The 22,052-nt window shown below is 40.3% G+C and overlaps 1 protein-coding gene across 3 annotated transcripts in view; it reads left to right on the top strand.

The window, feature by feature from the left end:
- Ly96 (lymphocyte antigen 96) overlaps nucleotides 1-20,965 on the top strand; it is a 32,329-nt gene extending 11,364 nt beyond the window's left edge. For 2 of the 3 annotated variants that reach the window (XM_063288158.1, XM_039110517.2), the window contains 3 exons: nucleotides 4,068-4,196; nucleotides 17,209-17,261; nucleotides 20,381-20,965. In XM_063288158.1, coding sequence (XP_063144228.1) covers nucleotides 4,068-4,196; nucleotides 17,209-17,261; nucleotides 20,381-20,479 — 281 coding nt within the window. In that variant the 3' untranslated portion in view covers nucleotides 20,480-20,965. 3 annotated transcript variants of the gene reach the window in all.
- The last annotated feature ends 1,087 nt before the right edge of the window (nucleotides 20,966-22,052 follow it).

Genomic DNA, 22,052 nt, shown 5'->3' with positions numbered 1-22,052 from the left:
TGGTGGTGGTGGTGGTGGTGGTGGTGGTGGTGGTGGTGGTGATGGTGATGGTAAGTCAGCATTCAGGGTTCTCCGAAAAAAGGAACTAAACAAATTAGACATTTTGGGGGTGGCATCGAGGGACAAATACTTGTGAGAGGAGATAGAGAAGACATGCAGAGGTTCAGATTGGAGTGCAGGTCTAATGCCTTTGAAAACCAAAAGGGGCCAACATGGAGCTCAGTTCTTGCAGTCACATGGAACAGAAACTGGAGGATTGTTTGAATTCACGAGCTTAAGGCTGGCCTGTACAATCTGGTGAGGCCATGTTTCAAACTCAAAAAGAATCATAAAAATCCACCCACCCACTTAACCTGCTAACCAACTGACTAAAAAAGAAAAGGAAAATGGAAGAGACTTAGGATGATCATCAATCCAAAATGTACCTGAGAGACACTGTCAGCTAAGTCAGTGAGGATTCTGCAGTATAAAGATTGTCTGTCATAAGTGTTTCAAGGCAGGGGCTGGAGATGTGGCAGAACAATTAAGAACACTTACTTCTCTTCAGTATAACAGAGTTCAGTTCCTAACACCTGTTTGGAACAGCCCACAGCCTCTTGTAACTCCAGCTCCAGGATATGATTTCCTCAGGTGTCTGTGGGCACCTGCATGCACACATGAATACAAACACACAAACATACATACAAAGACTTAAAAATAAATCAATAAGGGCTGGAGAGATGACTCAGTGGTTAAACACATTAGCTACCCTTGCAGAGGATCTGGGATTGAGTCTCAGCATATATATGGTAACTAACAACTGTCTGCACCTCCCATTCTAGGAGATGAATGCCCTCTTTTGGCCTCTGAGGTACCAGATAGGCAAGTAGTTCACAAACATAGGAAAAGCAACAAAACATACAGAAAAATAAAATAAAATAATTTTATGCATATTCTTTTTAAAAAAACGATTTATTTATTTATTTATTTTATGTATGCGAGTACACTGTAGCTATCTTTAGAAACACCCTAGAAGAGGGCATCATATCCCATTACAGATGGTTATGAGCCACCATGTTGCTGGGAATTGAACTCAGAACCTCTGGAAGAGCAGTCAGTGCTCTTAACTGCTGAGTCATCTCTCCAGTCCCTAAAATAACTTTTTTAATTAAAAAAAAAAAAAAACACATCAGGAGCTAGATGTGGTGGCTCACACTTTTAATCCCAGCACTTGGGAATCAGAGTGGGGGGAAGGGGATCTCTGAGAGTTTGAGGCCAGCCTGGTTTACATAAGAGTTCTAGGTCAGCCAGGGCTACATGGTGAGACCCTGTCTCAAAATCAGTCAGTCAGTCAGCCACTTAGAAACTTATAAGGACAGCCTGTGCCAAAGGCCTTGGGGGTGTTTGATCACTTCAGGGTAAGCTTGTCCAAGTGTAAAGCTGTAGTTGAGTGCTGAATAGATTTAAGGTTCTGCAGTGACGGGCAGTCTGTCAACTACCTCCTTACAACTATTTCTTTAGCAAGAAATTTGAGTGGTGAACCTTCACTGCTGCCACAAATATGTTAGTTATTCATTGCCATCTAATAATAAGCCATCTAATCCAGTAACAAAATAGTTATTTAGTCATTTTTAAAAAATGATATAGAAATTTTTATAATCTCTATAAAGTATGGATTCCATTCATAAAACCAGGCTCATTTTTATGGTTCTTTTTCTATGTAAATTTAATGAGAGCTATAATTATAAGCTTGAGTAAAAATTGAATAGAGATAGAAATTTTATTTTTGGTACTTCTCAGGGTTACTATTTTTTTGTATAATAGAAACAAATTGATGATCAACTCTGTGTAATAAGTCTCTTCAGTGTTATTTCTGGCAGCTCCTGGAGTTGTCTTACACAAGCTCAAAAATATTTCCTTTTGTTCCCTCATGTTGGACTCTGTGTCTCATCTTCTATTCTAATACTCAAGTTGCTGTCCTTGACCAGCTAAGTCTCAGAAGTGGCATGTCACTATAATCATTGTTGATAATGTGACTATGGTCATATCCAAGGCCAAAGGCATCTCAAGATAGAAAACACTGAAATATCAAAGTAGAACTTCCTTTCCTGGAGTCACTAAAGACTTGAATCATGCTGGGCCTCATGGAGATTGTCACACAGGACAGTAGTGCTTTAACTCTGTGTCTCATGAATTCCTCATGAAATTGGCTCTTCTACTTACACACATATACAATCCTACTTTTAGAGAGTCCATGGGACCAATATTTTATAAAAGATTAACTGGTCCCATAGTAACCTTTCCCACACCTAACCCAGGAAGCAGCAATTTGGAGAAAATATAGGCCATTTGGTGGTCTTCAGGCTTGGGTCAGTATGTGCCTCTGCTGACACTGTGGTAGTAGGGATAAAAAGGAGACTGGTAAGATTCAGTTAGAGTAGGGTTCTACTGCCAGTGAAGTGGAATAAAGTAGAAAAATCAATTATTAGATCCCAACTTATCGATTTATTTAGTGGTTTTATTTAAAGTGTTGCTTGTCCTGAGTATTGGCCAAGCATGACTTCAGTTGCTTCCTGAAACAGGATAACATGGATAGCCGAAACAATTCATTGTTGTACTTGACAATCTTCTGACTGGCACATGTGCTTTTTGCTTGCTTGCCTGCCTCCACTGCTTGTGGTTTTAAGATATGAAATGAGGATGCAAATGGGAACCAGGATTGCAGCCTTTCCCGAGCTGTCTGTCCTGGCTGCAGTCCACTGGTGACAGTTCTCTTTCATTCTCATTGGCGTCAGAGTGCTTTTTTCCAGAAAGACTCCTGTACCACCGGTATGATGTTAACGATGAGGAAATCACGTTTGAGTTTGTTGTGTGAGGGAACTGAGAAACATTTGACTAAAGGTGTAGAATAAATATATGATCATGTGGCACATAAAACCAGGGAGAATGTTCATGGTGAAAACCAAGAACTGAAGATGAACCTTGAGAAAGAAGAGTTGATGACATAAAGAGGAGTCAGAAATGTTAGAGGGAAAACAGAAAGAAGGTGGGAGAACCAGCCTCAAAGTGCTGGGAGAGGGAGCTGTCAGTTCTATCAAGCATAGCTGAGTTCAATCTGAAGACCAGAAAGTTGGTTTAGAGTGAATTAGAAGCTAACCTGATCTATGGTTGGTTTCCAGGCCAGCCAGGGGTACACAATGAGACCCTGTCTAATATATTATATACTATATACTATATATTATTTTAAAAAGATTTTATTTTTTGTATATGAGAACACTATCACTGTCTTCAGACACATCAGAAGAGGTCGTCACACCCATTATAGATGGTTGTGAGCCACCATGTGGTTGCTGAGAATTGAACTCAGGACCTCTGGAAGAGCAGCCAGGGCTCTTAACCACTGAGCCACCTCTCCAGCTCCACTTTTTATTTTGTGACATAGTCTATGTTATCAAGGATTTGCCTTGAACTTATTTATAGCACAGACAGATGTTGGACTTGTGAGCCTCCTGCCTTGCTTGTCTTATTTGTTTGTTTTTGAGCCAGGGTTTCTTTATGTAGACCAGCCTGGCCTTGAATTCAGAGATCTTCCTGCCTGTGCCTCTGGAATGCTGGAATTAAAGGCATGTGCTACCACACTTGGTCTTCAATTCTGTTCTTTAGAAAATGTCCACCCAAACTCCAAAAGGAGATAAGCTGATTATTCCCAGTCTTTTCCCGTCCTTTGAGTTTCCTGGGTAAGCTTCCCAAAACCAAAAATCTTACAGCTTTGGAAATTTTCATGATCAAATTCTGAGTAATTATTTTTTCTGTTTCCTGTGGGGTTTTTTATTTTTGTGGGGGGCAGGTATTTTACATGGCTGTCACTGTGGAACATTCAATTTTTGCTACAAAGTTGCTTTCTTAGAACTTTACTTTTATCTTTGGAATAAGGATATTAAATTAATACTTCATAGACAGCTGTGATGATCAAATGAAGCATCATAGGAAAAAAAGCACAAGGTACCCACTAAGGGTACAGTAAATACTCTGTATCAAAGAACATCTTACTGGAGGGATTTAATGAGATTTCTTTTTTTCTTTTTAAGGAGGAAACTTAAAAAATTTATATTTCAACCTGTTCATCAATATCAACTCCATAGAATTGCCGAAGCGCAAGGAAATTGTTTGCCATGGATATGATGATGATTATTCTTTTTGCAGAGCTCTGAAAGGGGGTAAGCATTTGACTTGTAGACTAGACCATGTTGACTTATAGACTAGACTATGATTCTTCATAAGGTGGTTAGGACAAGGAAACCTTGCAAACATGAAGTTTCCTTACTAATAATAATGCTTGGGTTCTCTCCAAGTATAAATATTTTACAGACGTGTGTCCACATGGTGCATCATGGATGCATTTGAAAGAACATTACATTTTCACCTTTTCATGTGAAGATTTCACATTTACTCTTGGCTACAGATTATTTTTCTAAATATTACACATATGGCTTTCAACATGCACTTGTCTAAGTTTCTCTGCATTTGTGTTGGTTTCTTTAATGATCTCTTCTCTTTATTTGAACTTGTTATTACTACCATCATTATTGGTTTTTGGGGGTAGCATATCACTTTAGCCTTGGATGGTATAAAATTCTTTATGCAGTCAAGGTTGGCTTTAAACTTCCTACTCTTCAAGCTTCCATTTCTCCTTTTCTGTTGTTGATATTTTTCAGATAGGATCTTTCAATGTGTCCAAGGCTGTTCTGGAACTCACTATGTAGACCAGGCTGCCCCAGAGCTCACATGCTTGTCTATGCTTCCAAAGTGCTTTGATTAAAGGCATGTGCCACCATATCTGGATGTACATTTTTTGTAGTAAGGCCCACCTTGGAGATTGGGTGCTTGCCTAGATGCATGCCTGAATACTCCATGACTGTGCACCCTATGCTTACCTGGTATCTGAGGAGGCTACAGGAAGGTGGTTGGATGGATCCCTTAAAGCTGGAGTTGCAGAGGCTTGTGAATCAGTGCTGGGAATTGATCCTGGGTTCTCTGAATGAGCAGCCACTGGCTGGCCTTAACTGTTGAACCCTTATAAATTTCTCTAGCACAACTATTTTACAATGATTCCACACACTCTCTGTGGGATTGTATTGACTTTCTATCAGAATTTTGTTTCATTTTCTTGATATCTAAGATGTGCTAGAAGCAACATAGCCTGCTTGACTACTTTCTCTCCATTCTTTCAAAAAGAATGTCCGTTGAACATAATCTGAGCAGGCCATGATTTTGGTCCTGGGGATGTGAAGTTGGATGGTCTTTAAAAATTCACTATGTCCTAGAAAAGACAGTTTACAGAAGAAGGCCACAAATAGAAATATGCTGTTAGTTTTGTCTATGTAGTTGTCTAATATGGGTGACAGGAAGACACATATAAATTGTCAGAGAATTATAGTCATGTTCATTCTGAGAACATCAGAGGGTAAAGAGGAGCATTCTGTGGAGAGGAAAGAAGAGATATAAGAGTAGTTTCTGTCTCTTCTCTTTGTTCTGGAGCACAATATGCTCATGAGGAATTGCTGCAGATGAGTTGACAAAAGGGGGTAGGTGAAGATGTAAGTCATACCCAGAAGGTTGGTCTGTATCTTATGGTAAGTAGGAAATAATGACCTACTGAGGTTCCCATTTTTCTAAATAAGTCGTGTCCTTATGGCAGGAGGTGGCTGTAGAGCCAACTTGCTCTGAAGAAAGAACACTCAGGAGCTTGTGAGAGACTATTAGGGATTCAAACATAGCATCCCTGGGCTCATGGTTGAGGCAGTGGAAGAGCATACAGGGAGATTTAAAGGACTGGCAGGACATCCTAAGATGTTTATTGTGGCAGTCAAAGATTAGGTAACACCAAGAACCACTTGAGGGGTAGTAAATTGACATCTCAAAGTGTATTATCTGAGATGATGTAAAACGAAGGGGCAGATTTTAAAAGGGAAAGATAAGGTGGTTTGGACATGTTGAGCTTGTGATAATTTTGGAACATTAAAATAAACATGTCCATCTGGCATCTGAGCATGTGGGCCCAGAACTTAGGACAGGTTTAAGATGTACTGATATGGGAGCTAGGGAAATGGCTCAGTGGATAAGAGCATTGACTGTTCTTCCAGAGGACCTGGGTTCAATCCCAGAACTCACATAATAGCTCACAACTGTTTGTAACTCCAATTCCAGGGTTATGGGACCCTTATACAGACATACATGCAGACAAAATACAATGTACACAAAATAAATCCGGAATAACAAAACAAAACAAAAACAAGCACAGATGGGATCAAGAGTTCCCAGAAGTTGGAGATTGAAAATGTCAAGTTCCATGCATCTAAAAGTAGCTTTCCATTCTGTTGTTACATCTTTAAATATGATATTTAGAAAATATGGCAAGTAAAAATAAAGTAAAAATTACTGTCTTACCACTTTTCACACCTTTTCTCCTTGTTCTTTAGAAAAAAAATACATTTATGTATAAATAAATGCCTATTTCAAGGCATCTGAAACTCAGTAAATCTTCTAGCTTTGTTAATGTAATCTTGGATGTAAGGATGCTACAGCTAAATGCCACAAATTGGTTGCTTAGAATAATAGAGATTTAGAGAACAGAAGTGTTTGCTGTCAGGTGCCAGGAGGGTCATGTTCCCTCAGAAGGCTCCAGGGAGGATCTATTTCTGCCCACTCTCCAAGTTTCTGGTAGCCTTAGGTGCTTCTTAATTCATAGATAGCCATTTCCTTCCTAGCTCTCCACGTTCTCTTTCTTTTGTCTGTTTCAGCATCCAGATCCCAGCCCCTACCCCCTTTTATTTTTTTATTTTATTTTTTTAACCACATTTTTCCATCTTTATTAAATTGGGTATTTCTTATTTAAATTTCAAATGTTACTCCCTTTCCCGGTTTTCCAGGCCAACATCCTTCTAACCCCTTCCCCTCCCCTTCTCTATGGGTGTTCCCCTCTCCATTCTCCCCCCATTACTGCCCTCCCCTCAACAATCCCGTTCACTTGGGGTCCAGCCATGGCAGGACCAAGGGCTTCCCCTTCCACTGGTGCTCTTACTAGGATATTCATTGCTACCTATGAGGTCAGAGTCCAGGGTCAGTCCATGTATAGTCTTTGGGTAGTGGCTTAGTCCCTGGAAGCTCTGGTTGGTTGGCATTGTTGTTCATATGGGGTCTCAAGTCCCTTCAAGCTCTTTCAGTCCTTTCTCTGATACCCTCAACAAGGGTCCCGCTCTCAGTTCATTGTTTGTTGCTGGCATTCGCCTATGTATTTACCATATTCTGGCTGTGTCTCTCAGGAGAGATCTACACCTGGTTCCTGTCAGCCTGCATTTCTTCGCTATATCCATCTTATCTAGTTTGGTGGCTGTATATGTATGGGCCACATGTGGGGCAGGCTCTGAATGGGTGTTCCTTCAGCCTCTGTTCTAAACTTTGCCTCCCTATCCCCTTCTATGGGCATTCTTGTTCCCCTTTTAAAGAAGGAGTGAAGCATTCACATTTTGGTCATCCTTTTTGGGTTTCATGTGGTCTGTGCATCTAGGGTAATTCGAGCATTTGGGCTAATATCCACTTATCAATAAGTGCATACCTTGTGTATTTTTCTGTGATGGGGTTACCTCACTCAGGATGATATTATCTAGTCCCGTCCATTTGCCTATGAATTTCATAAAGTCATTGTTTTTGATAGCTGAGTAGTATTCCATTGTGTAGATGTACCACATTTTCTGTATCCGTTCCTCTGTTGAAGGACATCTGGAATCATTTCAGCTTCTGGCTATTATAAATAAGGCTGCTATGAACATAGTGGAGCATGTGTCTTTGTTATATGTTGGGGCATCTTTTGGGTATATGCCCAACAGAGGTATAGCTGGGTCCTCAGGTAGTTCAATGTCAAATTTTCTGAGGAACCTCCAGACTGATTTCTAGAATGGTTGTACCAGTCTGCAATCCCACCAACAATGGAGGAGTGTTCCTCTTTCTCCACATCCTTGCCAGCATCTGTTGTCACCTGAGTTTTTGATCTTAGCCATTCTGACTGTTGTGAGGTGCAATCTCAGGGTTGTTTTGAGTTGCATTTCCCTTATGACTAAAGATGTTGAACATTTCTTTAGGTGTTTCTCAGCCATTAATATTCCTCAGCTATGAATTCTTCATTTAGCTCTGAACCCCAGTTTTTAATAGGGTTATTTGTCTCCCTGCAGTCTAACTTCGTGAGTTCTTTGTATATTTTGGATATAAGCCCTCTATCAGTTGTAGGATTGGTAAAGCTATTTTCCCAATCTGTTGGTTGCCGTTTTTGTCCTAATGACAGTGTCCTTTGCCTTACAGAAGCTTTGCAGCTTTATGAGATCCCATTTGTCGATTCTTGATCTTAGAGCATAAGCCATTGGTATTTTGTACAGGAAAATTTCCCCAGTACCCGTGTGTTCGAGATTCTTCCCCACTTTTTCTTTTATTAGTTTGAATACATCTGGTTTGATGAGGAGGTCCTTGATCCTCTTAGACTTAAGCTTTGTACAGGGTGATAAGAATGGATCGATCTGCATTCTTCTACATGCTGACCTCCAGTTGAACTAGCACCATTTGCTGAAAATGCTATCTTTTTTCCATTGGATGGTTTTGGCTCCTTTGTCAAAAATCAAATGACCATAGGTGTGTGGGTTCATTTCTGGGTCTTCAATTCTTTCCACTGGTCTATCTGTCTGTCTCTGTACCATGCAGTTTTTTTTATCACTATTGCTCTGTAATACTGCTTGAGTTCAGGGATAGTGATTTCTCCAGAAGTCCTTTTATTGTTGAGGATAGTTTTAGCTATCCTGGGTTTTTTGTTTTTCCAGATGAATTTGGAAATTGTTCTGTCTAACTCTCTGAAGAATTGGATTGGTATTTTGATGGGGATTGCATTGAATCTGTAGATCGCTTTTGGTAAAATGGCCATTTTTACTATATTAATCCTGCCAATCCATGAGCATGGAAGATCTTTTAATCTTCTGAGGTCTTCTTCAATTTCTTTCTTCAGAGGCTTGAAGTTCTTATCATACAGATCTTTTATTTGCTTGGTTAAAGTCACACTGAGATATTTTATATTATTTGGGACTATTATGAAGGGTGTCATTTCCCTAATTTCTTTCTCGGCTTGTTTCTCTTTTGTGTAGAGGAAGGCTACTGATTTATTTGAGTTAATTTTATACCCAGCCACTTTGCTGAAGGTGTTTATCAGGTTTAGTAGTTCTCTGGTGGAACTTTTGGGATCACTTAAATATACTATCATATCATCTGCAAATAGTGATATTTTGACTTCTTTTCCAATCTGTATCCCCTTGATCTCCTTTTGTTGTCTGATTGCTCTGGCTAGAACTTCAAGAACTATATTGAATAAGTAGGGAGAGAGTGGGCAGCCTTGTCTAGTCCCTGATTTTAGTGGGATTGCTTCAAGTTTCTCTCCATTTAGTTTAATGTTAGCAACTGGTTTGCTGTATATGGCTTTTACTATGTTTAGGTATGGGCCTTGAATTCCTATTCTTTCCAGGACTTTTATCATGAAGGGGTGTTGAATTTTGTGAAATGCTTTCTCAGCATCTAATGAAATGATCATGTGGTTTTGTTCTTTCAGTTTGTTTATATAATGGATCACGTTGATGGTTTTCCGTATATTAAACCATCCCTGCATGCCTGGGATAAAGCCTACTTGATCATGGTGGATGATTGTTTTGATGTGCTCTTGGATTTGGTTTGCCAGAATTTTATTATTGAGTATTTTTGTGTCGATATTCATAAGGGAAATTGGTTTGAAGTTCTCTTTCTTTTTTGGGTCTTCGTGTGGTTTAGGTATAAGAGTAATTGTGGCTTCGTAGAAGGAATTTGGTAGAGCTCCATCTGTTTCAATTTTGTGGAATAGTTTGGATAGTATTGGTATGAGGTCTTCTATGAAGGTCTGATAGAATTCTGCACTGAACCTGTCTGGACCTGGGCTCTTTTTGGTTGGGAGTCTTTTAATGACTGCTTCTATTTCTTTTTTTTTTTCTTTTTTTGTCTTTTCTTTCTTTCTTTCTTTCTTTCTTTCTTTCTTTCTTTCTTTCTTTCTTTTTTTTTTTTTCGGAGCTGGGGACCGAACCCAGGGCCTTCTGCTTGCTAGGCAAGTGCTCTACCACTGAGCCAAGTCCCCAACCCCCTGCTTCTATTTCTTTAGGAGTTACGGGGTTGTTTAAATGGTTTATCTGTTCCTGATTTAACTTTGGTACCTGATATTTGTCTAGAGAATTGTCCATTTCCTCCAGATTTTCAAATTTTGTTGAATATAGGCTTTTGCAGTAGGATCTAATGATTTTTTTTTAATTTCCTCTCATTCTGTTGTCATATCTCCCTTTTCATTTCTGATTTTGTTAATTTGGCACACTCTCTGTGCCCTCTGGTTAGTGTGGCTAAGGATTCATCTATCTTGTTGATTTTCTCAAAGAACCAGCTTTGATTCTTTGTATATTCTTTTTTGTTTCTACTTGGTCTTCAGGTCTGAGTTTGATTATTTCCTGCCTTCTCCTCCTCCTGGGTTTATTTGCTTCTTTTTATTCTAGAACTTTTAGGTGTGCTGTCAAGCTGCTGATATATGCTCTCTTCTATTTCTTTCTACAGGCCCTCACAGCTATGAGTTTTCCTCTTAGCACAGCTTTAAGTGTCCCATGAGTTTGGGTATGTTGTACTATCATTTTTCATCAAATTCTAAGAAGTCTTTAATTTCTTTCTTGATTGCTTCCTTGACCTGGTTATCGTTGTACTCTTTCCTGTATATGCGGGCGTTCTTTCCTTATTGTTATTGAAGACCAGCCTTAGCCCATGGTGGTCTGATAGGATGTATGGGATTATTTCTATCTTTCTGTATCTGTTGAGGCCTGTTCTGTGCCCAATTATATGGTCAATTCAGAGAAAGTACCATGAGATGGTGAGAAGGTATATCCTTTTGTTTTAGGATAGAATATTCTATAAATATCTGTTAAGTCCATTTGGTTCATAACTGTCCCATGCGTGACCTCTCGCCGGCAAGAAACACGCGGGGACATACGGATCCTTGCTACAGCCAAACTTTTATTAAAATCTTAAGGAGAAGCCCCGGCGCATCCACACCTGATTGGTCGCTCACCCATGATCTCATTAGGCACGCCCCGGAGTGGGAAAAGACCTGGCATGAAGGCACTCTTGCACATGCGCACACAGTTAACTTCCTGAAAGGAAGTTGGCTGGCGCGGCGGAGGCCAGCACCATCTTTTAATGGCGAAAGCTATCCTGGCCTTCCACGTGGGGTGCAGTGGAAGCCAGTGCCATCTTGTGGTGGCGAATGTTAAAGTGGCCCTTTACACATAACTTCTGTTAGTCTGTCTATGTCTCTGTTTAATATCTGTTTCCATCATCTGTCCATTGATGAGAGTGGGGTGTTGAAATCTCCTACTATTATCAAGTGAGATGCAATGTGTTCTTTGAGCTTTAGTAACGTTTCTTTTATGTATGTAGGTGCCCTTTTATTTGGAGCATTGATATTTAGGATTGACAGTTCATCTTGGTGGATTTTTTCTTTTGATGAATATGAAGTGTCCTTTCTTATCTTTTTTGATGACTTTTAGTTGAAAATTGATTTTATTCGATATTAGAATGGCTACTGCAGCTTGCTTCTTCAGACCATTTTATTTGAAAGTTGTTTTCCAGCCTTTCACTCTGAGGTAAAGTCTGTCTTTGTCTCTGAGGTGTGTTTCCTTTATGCAGCAAAATGCTGATTCCTCTTTATGTATCCAGTTTGTTAATCTGTGTCTTTTTATTCGGGAATTGAGTCCATTGATATTGAGAGATATTAAGGAATAGTGATTGTTTCTTCCTGTTATCTTCATATTTGGAGGTGAGATTATGTTTGTGTGCTTCTCTTCCCTTTGTTTTGGTGCAAAAGAATTAGTTTCTTTCTTTTTCTAGGATGCAGCTTGCCTCCTTGTGTTGGGCTTTACCATTTATTATCCGTTGTAGGGCTGGATTTGTAGAAAGATATTGTGTAAATTTGGTTTTGTCATGGAATATCTTGATTTCTCCATCTATGTTAATTGAGAATTTTGCTGGATACAGTAACCTGGGCTGGCATTTGTGTTCTCTTAGGGTCTGTATGACATCTGTCCAGGATCTTCTGGTTTTCATAGTCTCTGGTGAGAAGTCTGGTGTAATTCTTATAGGTCTGCTTTTATATGTCACTTGACCTTTTCCCCTTACTGCTTTTAATATTCTTTCTTTGTTTTCTGCATTTGGTGTTTTGACTATTATGTAATGGGAGGAATTAATTTTCTGGTCCAATCTATTTGGTGTTCTGTAAGATTCTCTTATATATTTACGGGCATCTCTTTCTTTAGGTTAGGGAAGTTTTCTTCTATGATTTTGTTGAATATATTTACTGACCCTTTAAGTTGGGAGTCTTCACTCTCTTCTATACTTATTATCCTTAGGTTTGATCTTCTCATTGTGTCCTGGATTTCCTGTATGTTTTGGGCTAGTAGCTTTTTCCATTTTCCATTATCTTTGACAGTTGTGTTGATGTTTTTTATGGCATCTTCTGCTCCTGACATTCTCTCTTCTATCTGTTGTATTCTGTTGGTGATGCTTGTATCTACGTCTCCTTGTCTCTTCCTTTGGTTTTCTATATCCAGGGTTGTCTCCCTTTGTGGTTTCTTTATTGTTTCTATTTCCATTTTTAACTTCTGGATGGTTTTGTTCATTTCCCTCTCCCGTGTTGTTGTTTTTCCAGTATTTCTTTAAGGGATTTTTGTGTTTTCTCTTTAAGGGCTATTTACTTGTGTAAAGAAATATAGGTATTTCTTTAAGGGAGTTATTTATGACCTTCTTAAAGTCCTCTATTATCATGATCAAATATGATTTTAAATCTAGATCTTGCTTTTCAGTGTTTGCTTTGGTGAGAGAATTGGGCTCTGATGATGCCACGTAGTCTTGGTTTCTGTTGCTTGGGTTCCTGTGCTTGCCTCTTGCCATCAGGTTGTCTCTTGTATTACCTTGTCTTGCTGTTTCTGACAGTGACTTAACCATCCTGTATGCCTGTGTGTCAGGACTGCTGTATACCTGTTATCCAGTTTTCTTTCAGTCAGTTATGGGTACAGTGTGTTCTGCTCTCAGGTGAGTACTCGTTTCTGTCAGCTGACTTTCAGCTGTCCCTGTGGGCGGGAACCAGAAGGGCCTGCCTCTACTTTTCCTAGGTCCCTGTGTGGGGGTGGGGGTGGGGTGGGTGTTGGAGGGGCAAAGATGGCACAAAGCATTTTCCTCTTGAGTTAGGAATGTGGGCAGAGAGTAGTCTCCTCTGGTTTCCCAGGAGTGTCTGCCCCTCTGAAGGTCTAGCTCTCCCCACCACCAGATTTGGGTGCAGGGAGCTATTTGACCAGTTCAGTTCAGATCTGGGCGCAGTCTGGACCGCAGGGCTTCTGCAGCTTGACTGCTCCTATCTTGCTGTGCTCAGAGGCACTATGCAGTTTCCTCTTGGTCCAGGGATGTGGGCAGAGGTGTCAGAAGTGGCAGTCTCTCCTGCCCTGCTGTCTCAGGATTTCCCACACTTCTGGGTGATCAGCTCTCTCTCCCACTTGGGAGCAGTGAACTGTGGGTTGGAATTAGGTTTGGGGCCAATTAGAAACTGGAAGTGTCCGGTCCCAGAGGAATTTTGCCTTTGTGTGTCCTGAGTCCACCAGGCAGGTCACTTGGAGCAGAAAAGTTGGTCTTACCTCTGGTCTCAGGCCTGAAGTGGCTCCTTGGGGCTGGCTTTCAGCTCTCCGTGAGGGCAACAACCAGAAGGGCCCTGCCCCTTACTGCTTCTGGGTCCCTGTGCTCAGGGGACTCAGATGGCGCTAGCTATTTTCCTCTAGAGTCAGGAATGTCCCCTACCCCCTTTTAAAATAAGGACCACCCTATGAGTTTTGGGCCCACCTCAGTAACCTCGTATTAACTTGAGTTGTGGAATATCTTTCTCTGGATAAGGTTAAACTCATCATTTCTTGGAATTAAAATGATCACATAACTTTTTGGGAGATGTTATTCAGTTTATGGTATCATCTGAGACTTGATTCCTAATTTCTGCAGTGTTGCCAAGAGAGCGGATCTGGGACCATGGGTAATTTGTGTGGAACCTTTTAGAAGAATACAGAGGGATCAAAGAAGGGCTTCTGTTTTTCTTTCTCTGGCACAGCTTGGATATTTTCTGGCTTCTTCAGTGAACTTAGAGGCCTCTAGCTAATTCTCTATCAACACAGAGAGGGCCAGGACAGCTCTGTCCAAGACAGACAGACCCAGGTCTGGCAGACAGGAGAGGCTAAGACTCTTGCCTGACTTGCTAAGTGCTCCTGTAGTCCACGGGACAAAAACCTCCCAATTTCCTTCTCAAGCTCTCAGGTCTCAGCCACTTCCTCTCTTCTTTCCTTGACAAATGTGCTAGAGTTGCCTTGCCAATGACACTTCGTGCACAGAAATGCTTTATGGTTGGAGCTTAGTAGTTTGTAATTGTATTCTTGAAATGCCTAATAAATTTCCCAGAGAGTTTTGTAAGTAAAACTTGAGGAGATGATGATGTGTGTGTCTACCTTCCCCTCTGGGTGGGTTCTTTGTTTCTCACTGTCTACATGTCTGCTGGCACTTGGGGACTTGCACTAACACTTCCCTTCTCATTTCCATGTACCACCGCCTGTCACTTTCTGCTGCTGGTGGTTTCTGGGCACAGGGATGGTCAGAATCAGGGATGGATGCTCTGCAGTGTCAGGAGTGGGGCATGCCCAACCTACTGGAGCTGGCAACCTTGTGGGAGAGAACCTTCTCCCTAAAAAGAGGGTGGTGTGTGTGGCAACCCCTTGACAGGAACCTGGTGGAAGACATGTTCAACATTGCTGGTCTAACACTATCTACACCATCTTAATCTTCACTCTGTCTTTACTTTACCACTGTACTCTTTTCTTTTTTCTTTTTCTTTCTTTTTTTTTTTTTTTGGTTCTCTTTTTCGGAGCTGGGGACCGAACCCAGGGCCTTGTGCTTCCTAGGCAAGCGCTTCTTTTTCTTTTTCTTTTTCTTTTTCCTTTTTTTTTTTTTTTTTTTTTGAGGCAGGATCTTACAATGTAGCCCCAACTGGCCTGGAGCTCAAGCTGGCCTCAAACTAACAGAGATCCACCTACCTCTGCTCCTGATTGCTTTTAACAAAGGTCTTTGCTATCACACCCAGCTACCATTATATACTGTATGCTTTTTTACATATTTATGCTCTGAATAAATTAACTGTTTTTGAGAAGGGATAATCTTGTGCTAACCATTGTCTCCTTATTTCATGGTATAAAGTGGGCTTTAAGTTAATATTCTTCAAATGTTATTAAAATTCTTTTTTAATTTTTCCTTAAAAAATTTCAAGTTTTAATTACATTAATTTAAAATTAAGAGCACTTGTCTTAGTTAGGGTTTTATTGCTGTGAACAGATACCATGAGCAATGTAAGTTTTATAAATGACAACATTTAGTTGGGGTTGACTTACATGTTCAGTCCATTATCATCAAGATGGGAACATGGCAGCAACCAGGCAGGCATGGTGCAGGAGGAGCTGAGTTCTACATCTTCAGCTGAAGGAAGCCAGGAACAGACTGAGCATCCTCAGGCAGCTAGGAGGAGGGTCTCCAAGCCTACCCCACAGTGACACACTTCCTCCAACAAGGCCACCCCTTCTAATAGGGCCACTCCCTGGGCCAAGCATATGCCAACCATCACAAGCACTGAGGACCCAGGTTCTGCACCCACCCATCTGTTCCAGGAATCAGATATTGTCTTGTCTGGCACCAGACATGCACAAGTACACATGTAAATACATGTAGGCAAAACACTCATACACATAGAAATTTTAAAAGTTAGTCTTAAAAAAATTAAACTACATTGGTCTTTAGTGAAAGATCTAAGAAAGTAACCCAAAATGTATTATATTTTATTTATTATTATAAATATATAAGTTTCCTAAAGCTTGAGACATTTCAGCTAGTTATGGTCTTCATGCCTAATGTACTAAGAATGGAAGGTTGAGAATTCGAGGCTAGCTTGGGCTACACAGGAAAATCCTGCCTCAAAACAAAACTAAGAAAAACAATTAAGTTGGTGAGATGTCCCATTAGGTAAAAATGCTTGCCACCTTGCAGAACCTGATGGCTTGAGTTCCATTTCTGGAACCTACATGGCAGAGGGAGAGAGGTGGCTACCGTCAGTTGTCTTATGAACCCACTTTTATGGCATGCTGTGCCACACACAATTTTGCCTTTTAAAGGTCACTATTTCTTTTGTTTGACATTTAAACATTTATACTTCTCTGCCAAGTTCACTATAGTTTTTTTTAAAGATTTGTTTTATGTATATAAATTATACTGTAGCTGTCTTCAGACACATCAGAAGAGGGCATCAGGTCCCATTACAGATGGTTGTGAGCCACCATGTGGCTGCTGGGAATTAAATTCAGGACCTCTGGAAGAGCAGTTGGCATTCTTAACCACTGAGCCATCTCTCCAGCCATCCCCCCACCCCCCACCTTGAGTTCACTATTTTATTGTCTGGTATTTCCTGTTCATCTGCATCTATGCTGGGTAACTTGTGCAGGGTCAGTCTCATGGCTGCTTATTGAAATAAAGGCTGAATTCTTAGGCTTCTTGATGGTAGGATTGTAAAGAGGAAGTGTTCTGTCTGCATTTGAACCTTCTCATGGGGGATATAGTTCAGGTGGGATTATGCCAGGCATGTATGAGGCCTCAGGGTCAATCCTCAGTGTTACTGAAAAGAAACAAAGCAAAAAGAAACATTTTTCCTACCTCTAGGGAAATCCTATCTGTTATATCCACCTACAGGGGCAGCACTATCTCTAAAAGTTCGGCATGCACATATAATCTAGTTTGATGCATATTTTCTTCAATTTCCTGAGACAGATCTTAAAAACTCGGCTGCTCTAGGAGGTGAGATATGGGCTGGTATAGGGAGAGGTGCTGGCATATCTGAATGTCAGGGTGGGGCACGGAGGGTGGGATAGGAGGCGAGTAGGTTGAGTATAGGGGTCATTTCTCTATAATTTTTCTCAGAAATGCTTCTGATATTAGTAAGGACATTCCAGAAAACTAAACTCTGTATTTTAAAACATCATGTAAATGACTAACAATGTTGGTATTTGCTTTCAGAGGCTGTCAACACAGCAATACCATTTTCCTTCGACGGAATACTATTTCCTAAGGTATTATTCAAGCAATATTGTGTGCTTTCTTAACCTTTTGCATGTTGTAACATGTTGCTTGTAACATGTTGTAACAGAAACACAGGTTTCTATAAACAGACACTATGACCATGGGAACATTTATAAAGGAAGATTTCCATTGGGGCTGGCTTACAGGTTCAGAGGTTTAGTTCATAATCATCATAGCACAGTAGCACACAGGCAGAGAAGTGCTGGAGAAGAAGCCAATAGTTTTACAATCTCTCTGATTGGAGGAGCAGGGAGAGTGACATTGGGCCTGGCTTGAGTATTTTAAACCTCAAAGCCTGCCTCCTTCCTGACATACTTTCTCCAACAAAGCCACAGCTTCTAATAGTGCTACTCCCTGGTGACCAAGCTTTCTATGAGTCTTTGGGGGCCATTCTTATTCAACCCACCACGTGTGTCAAGATTGAAAACTGGCAATTCAGCACTTTAAAGAATAGCCATTCAATTGACATTGAACATGTTCAAGGTCATGTGGCCACAGTCAAGAATAGTTATTTAAATTAAGATACTTAACATAATAAGAATGCTCACCGGTAACCAACTGATAGTCTCATATGAGTTCATTAGCCAAGGACCATGGGTAAGCCAACCTCATTAGTTAATAGTTAATACTTAAATAGTTAATACACTATTTGTGTATTATGCTAATATGTTGTATAATTGATTAGAATAAAAATCTCATAGATTTAGGGACTAGAAAGATGTCCCAATGGTTAAGAGCACTTATTGCTTTCTAAGAGGACCTGAGTTCATTTCCCAGCTCACATAGTAGTGCTTCACAACTGTAACTATAGATCCAGGGATCTGATGCCTTCTTTTGACCTCTTGGGTCACTAAATACACATGGGACACATGCATACACAGATGCAGGCAAAATACTCATAAGTATAAAATAAAGATAAACAAATCTTTTTAAAAAGAGCACATAAATTATAGGCTTACTTTTGTTTAAGATTTGTTTTCTTGTTCACTTTGCTTGGGCATTGTCTTAGTTAGGGTTTTGCTGCTGTGAACAGACACCATGACCAAGGCAACTCTTTTTTTTTTTTTTAATTTATTTATTTATTATATATACTGTCGCTATTTTCAGACACACTAGAAGAGGGCATCAGATCTCATTACAGATGGTTGTGAGGCACCATGTGGTTGCTGGGATTTGAACTCAAGACCTCAATAAGAGCACTGACTGCTGCTCTTCCAGTCAGTGCTCTTAATCACTGAGCCATCTCTCCAGCCCCCAAGGCAACTCTTATAAGGACAATATTTAGTTGGGACTGGCTTACAGGTTCAGAAGTTCAGTCCATTATCATCAAGGGAGAAGCATTGCAGTGTCCATGCAGACATAGTGCAGACAGAACTGAGAGTTCTACATCTTCATCTGAAGGCTGCTAGTGTAAGACTGACTTCCAGGCAGCTAGGATGGGGGTCTTATGCACATACCCGCAGTGACACACCTATTCCAACAAAGTCACACCTCCTAACAGTGCCACTCTCTGTGCCAAGCATATACAGACATTTATGCTTTTATAAAAGTAACTATACGGGGCTGGAGAGATGGCTCAGCGGTTAAGAGCTCTGACTGCTCTTCCAGAGGTCCTGAGTTCAATACCCAGCAACCACATGGTGGCTCACAACCACCTGTAACAGATTCTGTTGTATCTCAAGACAGCTACAATGTACTCATATACATTAAATAAAATATTAAAAAAAAAAGAACTAAAAGTAACTATGGCCTCAAAGAGTACCTTTTTGTTTTCTCAAGACCGAGTCTTACTACTATGTTTGAGGCTAGCCTTGAATTCCCAGTAATCCTCCTGCCTAAACTTCTTGTTTGCTGGGATTACAAGCTGAAGCACCATGTTTGGTGATGATTTTGCTTTTGTTTTTCACTTCTGGTGAATTTTAAAAAATTTTTAATTGATGGGTGTTGTGGTACATGGCTTTGATCCTAGGAACTTAGGATCTCTGAGTTCAAGGTCAGACTGGTCTACAGAGAATTTTAGGATAGCCAGGGCTACACAAAGAAATGTGGTCTTAAAAAGTACATTAAAAATTACTTTCCTTCATTTAAGTGTGTGGGGTGTGTGCTTGTGTGCTCTCGCATGCAGATGCACAGAAGAGATTTTCCCTATTATTCTTATCCATATTCCATTGAGACAAGTTTTTTCCTTCCTTGCTCCATCCTTTCCTCCCTTCCTTCTTTTTTCCTTCCTTCCTTTCTTCTTCTCTCCCTCTCTTCCTCCCCTCTTCCTTTCGCCACTCCCTTTCTTTCTTTTTGTTTCTTAGCTTTTCAAGACAGGGTTTCTCTTGTGCATCCCTGGAACTAAATCTGTAGACCACACAGAGCTTGAACTCACAGAGGTCTACCTGCCTCTGGTTCAGGCCAAGAGACTGGATTTCTTACTGAGTCTGGAGTTAGGTTCATGGCCAGCCCCAATACTGTTTTCTGCGTGGGGAAGTGTTAGGGTCCATAGACATTTATGTTGACTTTGGGGATTTGTACAGGGAGCATCTTTCCCCTCTCCACCATCTCCCTTAGACCCTTGTTGGCTATTTTAAAGAGATTATAAACATCCTTGTTTTCTTTTTTAAAAAAATTTATTTATTTACTTATTTATTTATTTACTATATGCAAGTACACTGTAGCTGTCTTCAGACACACCAGAAGAGGGCATCAGATCTCATTAAGGTGGTTATGATCCACCATGTGGTTGCTGGGAATTGAACTCAGGACCTCTGAAAGAGCAGTCAGTGCGCTTAACCACTGAGTCATCTGTCCAGCCTAATGTCCTTGTTTTCTAATAGGGGGAAAAATGGATTCTCTGTTCACTGAGTTAAAAGTATACAGAGACAAGTATGATGTCTGTGCCTAAAGGTGCTTACTTCCAAATCTTCCCTCCAACATGAAGCGAGTTCTGTTGCTGCAATTCACAGGGCAGGAGAACAGACTTAACTCCCATAAATTGTCCTCTGCCCTCTACTTGAACGATGTGGCATGCTTAGGTGTGCGCGCAAAAAGAAAGAAAAGAAAAATATGAAAAATATTCACCTAACATTTAGTATTTTCTTGTCTTTATTATTTCTCATTTTAGGGCCATCACAGATGTGTTGCAGAAGCCATTGCTGGGGATACAGAGGAAAAGCTGTTTTGTTTGAATTTCACCATCATTCACCACCATAATGTTAATTAGATGCATTGAGTCTCTCTCTCTCTCTCATATATATATATATATATATATATATATATATATATATATATATATATATATATCAATCAAAAGCAGTGTTCTGTTTTTTGTTTAAAATTTTTCCCATTTATCATTCATTTTAGTATGTGTGAGAGCCCTGGTTGGCCTGGAACTTGGATTACCTGCCTTTGCCTTCCAAGTGATGGAATTAAAAGTGTGTACCAGGATTCCCAGTGGCAGCCTCTCCTCCTCCCTCCTCTTGCTCCTCTTCCTGCTCCTCTTCCTCTTTTTCCTTCTCTTTGAGTCAGGTTTTCACTGTGTAGCTCAAGATGGTCTTGTATTTCTTACACTAATGCCTTAGCCTCTTGGGTGCTGAGATTACAAATCACAATTGTTGCTTGTATTTCAAAGATCTTGGTGTCTATTTTAAGCAGGTATTGGGAAATGTAAAAATACAGATCTAACATTAAAGATTGTTTTGCGTTATAATTATTTATTTATGTTTTTCAGTGTTGGGAATTGAATAAATGGCTTCATAGATGCTAAGCATGCATTCTACCACTGAGTTACATTCTATGCCCTATTTTGATAACTTACAAGTTTATATGAGCATTACTTTTATAAACTGAGATAGATTATATTAAGTACAGAGTAAATTTATTATTACTGGTTTTTAAAAAATACTAATATAGAATATGTAAATATGTATATGTAAACATATAATATGTAAAATATGTATATGGAAATATCAAAGTAGACAGAGTTCCAAAGCCAGCTATTTGTGACTATGTGGGGGAGGGGTGTCTTGCTGACCTTGAAAGAAATGCCCCTTCCCTGTATATTCACTTTATATCCCGATTGTTGCCCCCTTCCTGGTCTCCAACTCACACAGTCCCAACCCCTCTGCTTTTCCTCTGAGAGGGTCCCCCCCCCCCCATAATTCCCCCCTGGCACATCAAGTCTTTGTAGAGCTAGGTACATCTTCTCCCACTGAGGCAGACAAGGCAGATTTTTATACTATGGATTGCTAGAAACAGACAGCATAAGGTACCACTCAGAACCACACCCTGGCGACGGAAGAAGAGAGAATGTTTATTTGTTTTATGAGAGAAGGAATAGGAAGGCCGGGTAAGCAGATTTTCCACTGACAGTTGGAATAACTTCATTAGGCTCCCAGGCACCCCTTAGTTGTCCTTGACTGGGAGTGGTTATGGAGTAAATAGTGGTTTAGCGAATGAATACCCTGTAGAGGTGGTGGCTTTGGCTAGTTTACACAAGAAAGCTGAGTTCACCAATGAGCCATTCACTGTCCCTAGGACTGGCTAATCCTGGAAGGGGGATTTCTTTCAGAGTCAGCAAGACACCCTTCCCCCACATAGTCACAAACAGCTGGCTTTGGGACTCTGTCTTCTTTGATGGAAATGTTGAATAGCTGGAGGGACAGCTTCCTAGTCCAGAGCTTGTCTTAGTTAGGGTTTTACTGCTGTGAACAGGCACCATGATCAGCACAACTCTTTTAAGGACAACATTTCATTGGAGCTGGCTTACAGGTCCAGAAGTTCAGTCCATTATCACC

The sequence above is a fragment of the Rattus norvegicus genome, chromosome 5 (genome assembly GCF_036323735.1).
Source record: "Rattus norvegicus strain BN/NHsdMcwi chromosome 5, GRCr8, whole genome shotgun sequence".
NCBI classification, from domain to species: Eukaryota; Metazoa; Chordata; class Mammalia; order Rodentia; family Muridae; genus Rattus; species Rattus norvegicus.
Note: the sequence above shows the minus strand (reverse complement) of the source record. Positions and strands in the feature narration are given on the sequence as shown.